The sequence below is a fragment of the Galeopterus variegatus genome, unplaced genomic scaffold (genome assembly GCF_000696425.1).
Source record: "Galeopterus variegatus unplaced genomic scaffold, G_variegatus-3.0.2 Scaffold22511, whole genome shotgun sequence".
Taxonomy (NCBI): domain Eukaryota; kingdom Metazoa; phylum Chordata; class Mammalia; order Dermoptera; family Cynocephalidae; genus Galeopterus; species Galeopterus variegatus.
Window position 1 is genome coordinate 1,828 of NW_007748622.1, and position 9,874 is coordinate 11,701.

Here is a 9,874-nt window from a genome sequence, read left to right on the forward strand (position 1 = left end):
ATACGACGACCTGAGCTAAGGACTTTCCATGCATTGTCCCACCTAATCCTTAATCCAGCCACCTTATTTGACTCTTATCCTGATATTACCATTGAAGAAATTAAGACTTAAAGATAGTGATTAGTTTACAATTGCTAAAGTTGGATTCATGCCCAGCTCCACTTGTCTCCAAAGCCTGAAGGCCTAATCATATGGAATTCTGTTTCTCAAATTTCCATCAAACATTTTTATATGTGAGATAACGTTGAATGATCATTTAATTCATTCTTATTTTGTCTTTATTTCTGTTTTTAAGATCCTGATGAATTTGAGCAAATATACGAGCCTCTGGATGTTAAAAGTAAAAAGATCCATGTGGTAGACAGTGGGCTTACATTTAACCTGCCGTATCCCTTGATCCTGAGGCCTCAGCGGGGGGTTGACCTCATCATCTCCTTTGACTTTTCTGCAAGGCCGAGTGACTCGAGTCCTCCATTCAAGGTAAGCAGACTTTATGTGGCATTGCAGTCTCTACCACATTCTCTTGCATGCCTTATGGATCTTTTAGTCTTCTTGACCCCACTTTTATATCCCTTTAGCCTATTTTCTACATTTTTATGAGTAGTATTTCTAAAATGCAGATGTGATCCCATCACTCCCTAACTTTTAAATGATTCCAATGAGCTCAATAAAGTTCAGAGTCCTGATCAGGACAAGAATGATATAATGGATCAGAAGTTTAAAAAGGAAGTTAGGCTGAGATTTGGAAGTTAGCAGGTCGAAGACAATTAAAACTATGCACAGAGAGGGTATACCTAGAGAAGATAAGCAGATCTAGAATAGGACCTTGAAGAACAACTTTATCAAAGGAAAAGGAAGAAAACAAAGTGTACAGTGTTATGAAAACCAAGTGAAGATATTTAACAACATGGCGGTCTTTAGTGAACTGGGTGGGCAGTTTCAATGGGTTTGTGAAGGCAGAAATCAGATTGGAGTCGTTTGAGACATGAGTGGAACTTCAAAAAATGGAGATAATTCTATAGATTACTCCAGAAAGAAGGAGATAGACTATCTGGAAGAGGATGTGCAGAAGAAAACAGTGTGTGTGTTGTTAATAGAAGAGATTTAAGCATGTTTAAATACTGATGACTAGGAGTCATCAATGAAAATATTATTAGAGAATAGAGAGATGAGGCAAAGGATAGAGTCACATCTCTGGACAGTTATAGGGATGGGAAGTGGGAGAGAGATACAAAGATATAGGTGGAGAGCGCTGTAGAAATGTTTATACTGAGGCAAGAGAGGAGGGGAAATAATGGCTGTGAATGGAGATTCATTGTTAGGCACAGAGAAGAGAAGTTGAGAAAGCACTCGTCTGATGTCTTCTAGCTTTTATAGGAATTAGGAGTCAAGTCATCTTTTGAGGATGAGAAAAAGGAGGTAGTGGCGTCAGGACTGTGGGGAGAATAAAAGTCTGCCTTCGTGACGAAATGAGAAAAAGTTGTGAATAGGATGATGTGTGAGGACTGCCAGGCCACAGTGCTATCTGTTCCCTCTGCCTGAATCCCAAGCTGTCTTGGGACACATCTCAAACGTTATCTTTCTTGATTTCCACCCTTACGAGTATAGTTAAGGTATATAAGACTTAGTAAATTCCTCTAATACAGCAATTATCATGGTCTATTGTATGTGTTTATTTACACAGATATTGCTTTCACTCTCTGCAACACTATTTTATGTGTTTGCTCTGTTTTAATCATTTGGTCCTTATTGCCTTATAAATGCTGGCCAAATTGTGAATATATAGGACATTTTTTATTGGTGAGTGCATGAAACACTGTAAGCAAGATAGAGTGGTTATCCTCATTTCATAGACTAAGAAAAAGAAACTCAGAGATTAAGTGAGACAATCCGTGATCTCCCAACCAGGAAGAGTCAGTGATAACTCAGGTTCTCTGACTGCACATCTGGTTTCCTTTCTAATACACAATGATTAAACTGCTCTCAGGACTAATCATGGTTATCATTGTAACTCTTAAATATTTTTTAAAACCTCACATTTTCAAAATGCTTTCACGTTTGATGTTTTTTTTTAGGCAGTAAGTGGTATTTAGAAAAGGAAACAAGGATCAGTGAGGTGAGATCTCATCAACAAATTTAATAGAATACTGTGTGAAATGAGCATAGCCCAGGACCTGGCTGGGAAGGGCTGGAGAAGAAATGGTAGAGCTTGGATCGAATTCCAAGGCTGCAGAATGAGAATCTGATCCCTGTTACCAGTTGCCTCTTTTGTGCACACTGTGTGTGTCCTCTTTTCTATGCTGTATGTTGTGTACAGCAGTGAAGGCGAAAACATGGTTCCTGATATCCGTAACATTTTGGCTTTTTTGAGGGGAAAGACTTTTATACATTTGAAGGGAAACCTAGAAACTTATTGTTAAATGGTTATTTGGGTTTATATAAGTATATGTATTATTGGAGATCGGTATAAGAATAGATTGGTGTATCCTGGAGTTGATGAACAGGAACGTAAATGAAATAGGATAAACACGTCACAGAGATGGCCATGAGCACATCTGAGGGACTGGAGTGACCTGATTCGAAGTGACAGATATTACACTGTCATTAGGAGAAGTTAGGGGGGGAATTTAAGATTAGGAAATTAAGATAGGAAATAGAGAATCAGTGGAGGATTTCCAGCAGACAAATGACTTTATAAACTTGGAATGTAGAATGATTAATCTGACAGTGGAAAGTAGGATGAGTTGGAGAATGGAGAGCAAAGGATTAAAGTGAAAAGGGGTTTATTGTAATCCAAGCACAGGATAATAAAGAACTGTACTGGTGACTATGACCCATGAGGAACAATGGGGAATGGGATTCAGTGGATGACTTAAGAAGCTAGCTTAGAAATTGGTTCTGGTGGTGAAGACACTGTGTTATTCATTTCACCAATGGGACTGTAAAATGTCAAAGCCATCATTTTATATGTGAATCACAGCTCCACTACCTCAGTGAGTTGATATTGGAAGGAGGTTTCAGAATATTACTTTGTACCTCTAAAAAGAATCATTATGCTCTGCAGTACTTTATTTTTATCTATCTGTCTATCTATCTATCTATCTGATGCTTCAGCTTTGCTTTTTAATAACTTAAGACTGACACATGGCCATCCACTCCTGAAGAGTCCTGACCCTCTGGACAATGTTCAGACCCATCCCCTGCTCCCCCCACCACCCTCCCTGCTGCCCACCTGCCCATCCACAGCTCTGCAGTACTTTAAAAATACATATTAATTATTTGTGACTAAGATGAGTATATACTTGTAAAACATATGAATATTTTGGGCTATATGTCAAGTACTTCTAGACAACAGCTGCTAATATTATTGTATTTTCTTCTAGTATTTCTTCAGGGTGTGTGTTTGTGTGTGTGTGTGTGTCCACTGGGGACATATAATTTTGCCTTCTGCTTCTTTACACTTACAACTATACAGTGAGCATTTTCCCATTCCATTAAATATTTTTTAAACATAATTATAAATACATATGATAAGATAAATATAAAAAGTATGTCTAAAAGATAATAAAAGATATATAGTATCTCTATACTTGGATATACAATAATTTAACAATGCTCTATTTTCAACTTTTAGATTATTGCTGTCCTGCCACTTTTTTTCTATAGTCATCATCTTTGAAATGAATCTTTAATCACATTTTTATTATTTCCTTAGGTTGGCTCTAGATGTATATATCACTTTATGACTTTTAACAAATATTTTCAGATTGGTTCCTTAAAAAGCTGAACCAATTTACATACATTACAATATGTGAGCCCCTATTTGGACTTTGCTGGCATGAAAAAAATATTAAAAATAAAGTAAAAAATATTGCAATGTAATGGAAAACCACACATTTTTGCTTCAGTTTTCTTTCTTTGCTTGTGAGATTAAATAGTTTGTCATGCTTATTGTATATGTATGCTTTTAAACTACTTTTAATTGAATTATTAGTGTTGCTGCTATTGACTAATAAGCATTCTCCTTACATCTTAAGGACATTGTCTTATTTTTTCTATTGATTAATAAGTATTCTCTTTACGTCTTAAGGACATTGTCTTATTTTTGCAAATATGATCTAATGTCATTTGCATTGAAATTTTTATTTCTAATTTTATTGTTTTAAATATTTATGTAGTGACTTCTCCCATTGCTTTTAACCTTGAAATTTTATTCATATGTCTCACCAAGATTAAATATGCATCAATTTTTTATGAAATCCCTTAAAAATATTTTAGCTCATTAATATTTCTTAATATGTTGAGTGTGTAATAACACAATCCTGCGTAACCTTTTTTCCCCCACATTATTTTGTGATTTTTATAAACTATGTACCATATTATTATTATTAGAGCTCAAAAGGGTCTGTTTTGTGTTTATCTGTTGTGTTTCACTGGCATATATGACAATCTGACAATTCTTATCTAAGTAACATACTGCATTTTAATAACTGTTGTTTTATTATATGTTTACTATCTTAGACAGCATGTCTCTTTCTACCTGTGCATTCTTATAGATGTGCTTTAGAATTATTTTTTCAATTCCTTTCTTCCCACCCCTTTCCCCAAATGTATATATTTCCTTTCATTATTGATTTTGTATCCTATTGCTCTGGTAATAATTAATCATATTTTAGAGATATATAAAGGAAATTGTAATATATCACATATAATACATTTTTTTAGTCTCCATAAATGAACTTCAGCAAGTTCAAATTAAACATAATGAACTTTTCAGTCTTACTTGGAATATTGACCGTACTTTCTAAACCTATGAGTGTTGTTACAAAAATATGCATTTCTAAATGTTCTAAAAGATTACCCAAATATAGTTTTTAAAATGATAAAAATATTACACTATTAATGCCAAAATAGAATATTTACTTTAGCTATAGTATAGTAAGTTTTAAAAATTGATAAGGAGTCTACATGAAGTTCATTTGATAGGAGAGAAAAAACTCCAGTGTAATAATTGGATAAATGCAATATGATTTTATTAAGGCAATTAAATAGTGAATCGTTTTTTTATTTTTGAGACTGAAATATAGACGTCATTTTTCATAAAAGAATAGAGCATAAATGTTGGCAAAAATTAGAACCATTGAATTTATTTCATATTCATTAATAATTCTAGTATTTTATTAGTATAGTTAAATCTCAAATTTTGCCAGGAATAGGTAGAAAGGTGGAAATCATGGCTTTTGATAAAAGCAACCACAGTTTATGTTATATCTTCATTGTAACTGGCCTTGAAAGTTAATGACGTCAATGTAAGTGTTATATATATATATATATATATATATTTAGATTACTTAGCACATACTCTAATAGTCTGATTTAGTCTCATGATTCTAAATATGATTCCTATTGATTTATTTAGGAAAAGCAACTCTGTGTTTTATTTTGTCAAGTTTCTTTTTATTAACCATTTCATAACTTAAATATATACACATGTAAATTTAGTTCACCGTGAGGGTCAATCCAAGGAAAATTCTAATGAGATTTGTGTTTAATTGTTGTTTGTGAAAATAAGCCAGGGTCTTCATACTCAAGCCTGCAAAATAAACAGACTGTAAATTTGGTAGGGGAGTGGGGGGAAGAGGGGACTTTGGGTTTCATTGAGGAGCAAGCAAGCAAGGAACACAGAAGAATTCAGAGTTTACTGCTGGAGACATTTCCCCCTTTATCTTACTAAATTTTATGATGAGTAATAGATTTAAGTTATTATACCATAAATTATGTCATATTATGTCGCTTTATACTGAGCATAAATCTGGGTTAGATTTTTAGTGCTCTTTCAAATATTTAATCACCAGAAGCCAGAAAAATGGGTTTGTTCTCTTAAGAAGAAAGGAAAGAAAGAGGAGAAAAGGAACAAAGCGGGCAATGAGGGAAGGAGACAAGAAAGAAAGAAGGAAGGAATATTTAAAATGAGCCAGTCTTGACAAATGATAGAAGTAATGTATCCAAATTAAATTTATTTTCATGTCTATCGCGTTACAAAGCTCTTGGATTCTGATACCAGCATGTCTTCTAATGGAAGTGAGAGTGACTATAACCATAAAATAATGAATTCTAAATTGTAGTTTCTGTCTGTTGTATCTTACATTAGTTACTTCAATAATTTTCTAAGATTCTGTTGACTTATTTATATGCAGCCCCTCTCCCTATTCTTAAAAATAGGTTTTAAATAATAAGAAACATCTTAGTATAGAAAGCACATATTCCAGGTTTTCACAGAAACAAAAAAAATCTCATTTCCTCTAATGATAAGCCAACTTATTATTTTATATATATGTATTTATATGTATAAATATATTTTTCATATATTTAAAACATATATTTTCATATTCTTGTATATGCCATTTCCTTTATTTATATATGAGTATATGCATTCACTCTTTGGTTTGAATATATTTCTGTTACTTAGATTATTTTTTCTCTCCTTCAAGACTTTTTAGTACGTTTTAGTACTCAAAAATGAGCATGAAAATTTTACAAAGTACCGCTTTGAAGGATACTGTCAAATTTTTATCTCTACAGAAAATGGTTTCAGATACTACGTTAAGTTTACTATTAATTAGTCTATGGAAATACGAAGTATCTGAGGGGTCAAACAATAATCAAATGGATAGTTATAGCAGAGCACAGTTCTGGCGTGTTGCTGTAATTTGTGAAACAGCAATTTTTTGGCTGTTCATTGCATTTTTCTAAAATACGTTTTTCAAACCAGTGTGCCTTACTCACAGTCTGTGTCATTATTTCTCAGCTTTTACAGAGGGAAACGAGACATCAGAAAGAGATGGTTTTTCCATTCGGTAATCACTGTCTTTGTAGTCATCAGTTCTTAATATTTTCCACATCAGGATCATATAAGAAAAGAGAAAGTTTCCATCTCTTCCTGATTCCTGTGTAAAATAATCTATCTAAAAATAGTCTGGCTTTTACTTCACGTAGTTCCGTTTTCCTCTTTCTCCACAAATCCACACATTATTGGTCATAGGCTTGAGTCATGTTTATAAACACTAGAAAGCTCTTTCTTTCCTTGTCCTCACGCAATTGCTTCACAGTGTGAACTTTTGGTTTTATTTTGATGTTGAATAATCATGTATGAATAATTGTGAACAGTGCTAGACAAGAAATAACAATCTGATTAATGCAACTGAACAGAAAAAAAAAGAAAGAGTTAATCGTAAAAGTTTTATGAAGTTTCAAACAATAAATAATTCATACATATATGTGATTTTCAGTGAAACAGGGTTGTATTTACCTTTGTAGTATATGAAGCAAATGCTTTCACATACATTATATCCTTTGTTCTCCCTCATTTTTATTTCTTTTTAAATGATAGTGAGAGAGATAGTTGATCAACCTAAAATTCACAACATTCCAGAAGCATGAGTGGTGAAAATTGAATGAAAAGTGTGTTTTTCTCTGAATTTAAGGTACTATGTTAAGTACTTGTTTTCTCTGAATCTAAATTACTGACACTTTTCTACATTTAATCCTCACAGCAATTCGATAAGGAAGGAGATTGTATTAACTTTATTTTAGAGGCAGAAAAAGAATTGTTGAGAACTAAGGACCAGCTGAACTATAGGTGAGATGGGAACGCGAGTCTGCCATCTCAGGCACAGTGAACAACCGAGTCCTTGTTTGTTTGTTGTTACTCATAATCCTTACAGTACCATTAGGGGAGTGTCACTGCGTACTGCAGTGTCCCCAAATACATTGTTCCCTGTGGAGCTGTGGTTGGCTAAGCAATTTGCCTCCAGTCACTCAGATAGCAAGTTAGGGTGTCTGTGTTGGAGCTGAGCCTTTCAGGCTGCACACCCCAGGCACACAACCTTCCATCACCTTCCCCACCTCAATTGTACTGTGCTCTATTATCTATTTATTTCTCCAGTGATTGATAAACTCCAAAGCTTCAAGCACAGACTCTCTCTTACAATTAGAACACAGCGGGTGCTCAATAATAATTGTTGAATGAATTAATAAGTACTCTGAGGAAATAATACAGGTACAATGCAAAAGCTGTACTTTTTTCATAGCATTTTCCAGTTTTAAACACGAAGGGTTATTTTATTACCATTTCTCACTCACCAGGCTATCAATGCCATAACAGCAAGAGCCACGAGTGTGTGACTCACTGTTGCGTTCCCAGCTCCTAGCACGGAACCTGGATTGGCCACTCATCGTCGGGATTGACTGGGTCAGTCTGACAGCAAGAGTAGTTTAAAGCACAAGACTCTGATGTGCTTTATCCCCCAAACCTCCTCCCTGTAAGAATTTCTTTGATACTGTTTCTATCTCTCTTTCTTTTCTTTTTCTCTCTTGTTTTCCTCATTTTTTCCCTTCCATCTCTTTTCTGGTATTTATTATCGGTCATTTGTGTAGCACTGAATATGTGACAAGCACTGTTCTAAATGCTGTAAAATATTAATTTGTTTAATTCTAATAGCAATCCTATGAGATAGGTATTATTATTAACATCATAGTTTATATTTGAGTATAACGAGTACAGAGACATTGAGTTAAGAAACAAGCCTAAAGCCACAGAGCTTGTGCTGGGCTCAGGCATCTGGCCCCAAAGTCTGTGCTTTTACCACTAGGATATTCTGCTTCTTACCCCATTCCCCCCAAAGCAGCACATAAATGGGAATGAGGTCTATTCTCTGAACCTCTCCATATTGATTTATTTCTCCAGTTTAAATTTATATATATATTTTTATACTTACCCGCTAAGCTAGTCAGCTTTGATGCAGAGACAAACCCTGAATCTCAGTGTCTGGCAAAAACATACACTTCTTGGTCATGTTACTTGTCAGCAGCTGCAAGTCAGCTGCTGTGGCTTTGTTCCATGTGTCTTCTCATTTTAGTGGGGGTGTATAATCTTACTAGGAAAGGAGCTAATACATAGAAACAACCATAGTATAAGCTGTGACAACTAACTAATCTCTTGGTACCTCTGGGTGATCTACCCTTGGCCACTGCACATGTAATTGCTGAGGCCAGAAGCTCAATTTCTTTTTATAAACAGAAACCAAAAAAGCTGTTGCAGAGCAACTCAAATATTTTTTCATACATAAAATGAATGAACTTTTTAATTGGCATTTTTTAACACTTTGGTGGAGATGATACAAGTAAAAATCCAGTAACAGAGGGATCTTATTCTGCATCATCAGATTCTTTTTACTCCTTTTTTTACTGCTACGGTTAAAAAAACATTCGCATGGTTATGAATACTCTGAACCCATAGTATTTTCTTTAGTAATTTCTTTAACATAATTTCATTCAGTTCAGTTCACCAATAATTTTTCAGATGCCTTCTGTGGAGCTAGCCCTGTGCCAAGAACTGACATATCAGTAGAGAGTTTGTGTGTGGTGTACTTTTATGTATTTTTGATATTGATGGGCTTCTTGAGAACAGGACTGTTATTCATCCCTACAAGGAGATCCTGCTGGCACATGGTAGACATCTGTTGGATATTGAATAATGGTCAGGCCAACTGAACAAATAAAGACTGGAAATTCCTAAATGCATCTTTCCCTCTTTCCCGTAGGAACTTCTACTTGCAGAAAAGTGGGCTAAAATGAACAAGCTCCCCTTTCCAAAGATCGATCCTTATGTGTTTGATCGGGAAGGACTGAAGGAGTGCTATGTCTTTAAACCCAAGAATTCTGATATGGAGAAAGATTGCCCGACTATCATTCACTTTGTTCTGGCCAACATCAACTTCAGAAAGTACAAAGCTCCAGGTATGTTGGGAATAAGTTATATTCCATAGAAATCTGGTAGGGAAGCAAGACTGATATTAAGCTGTATCACACTGGC

The 9,874-nt window shown here is 34.6% G+C and overlaps 1 protein-coding gene across 1 annotated transcript; it reads left to right on the forward strand.

The window, feature by feature from the left end:
- Positions 1-295: 295 nt before the first annotated feature.
- On the forward strand, positions 296-9,798 carry LOC103583386 (cytosolic phospholipase A2-like; the record flags this gene model as incomplete). Its single annotated transcript, XM_008564712.1, has 2 exons — positions 296-480; positions 9,603-9,798. Coding segments are annotated over 2 exons (381 nt in total), but the record flags the coding sequence as incomplete, so codon positions are not given.
- Between the last annotated feature and the right edge of the window lie 76 nt (positions 9,799-9,874).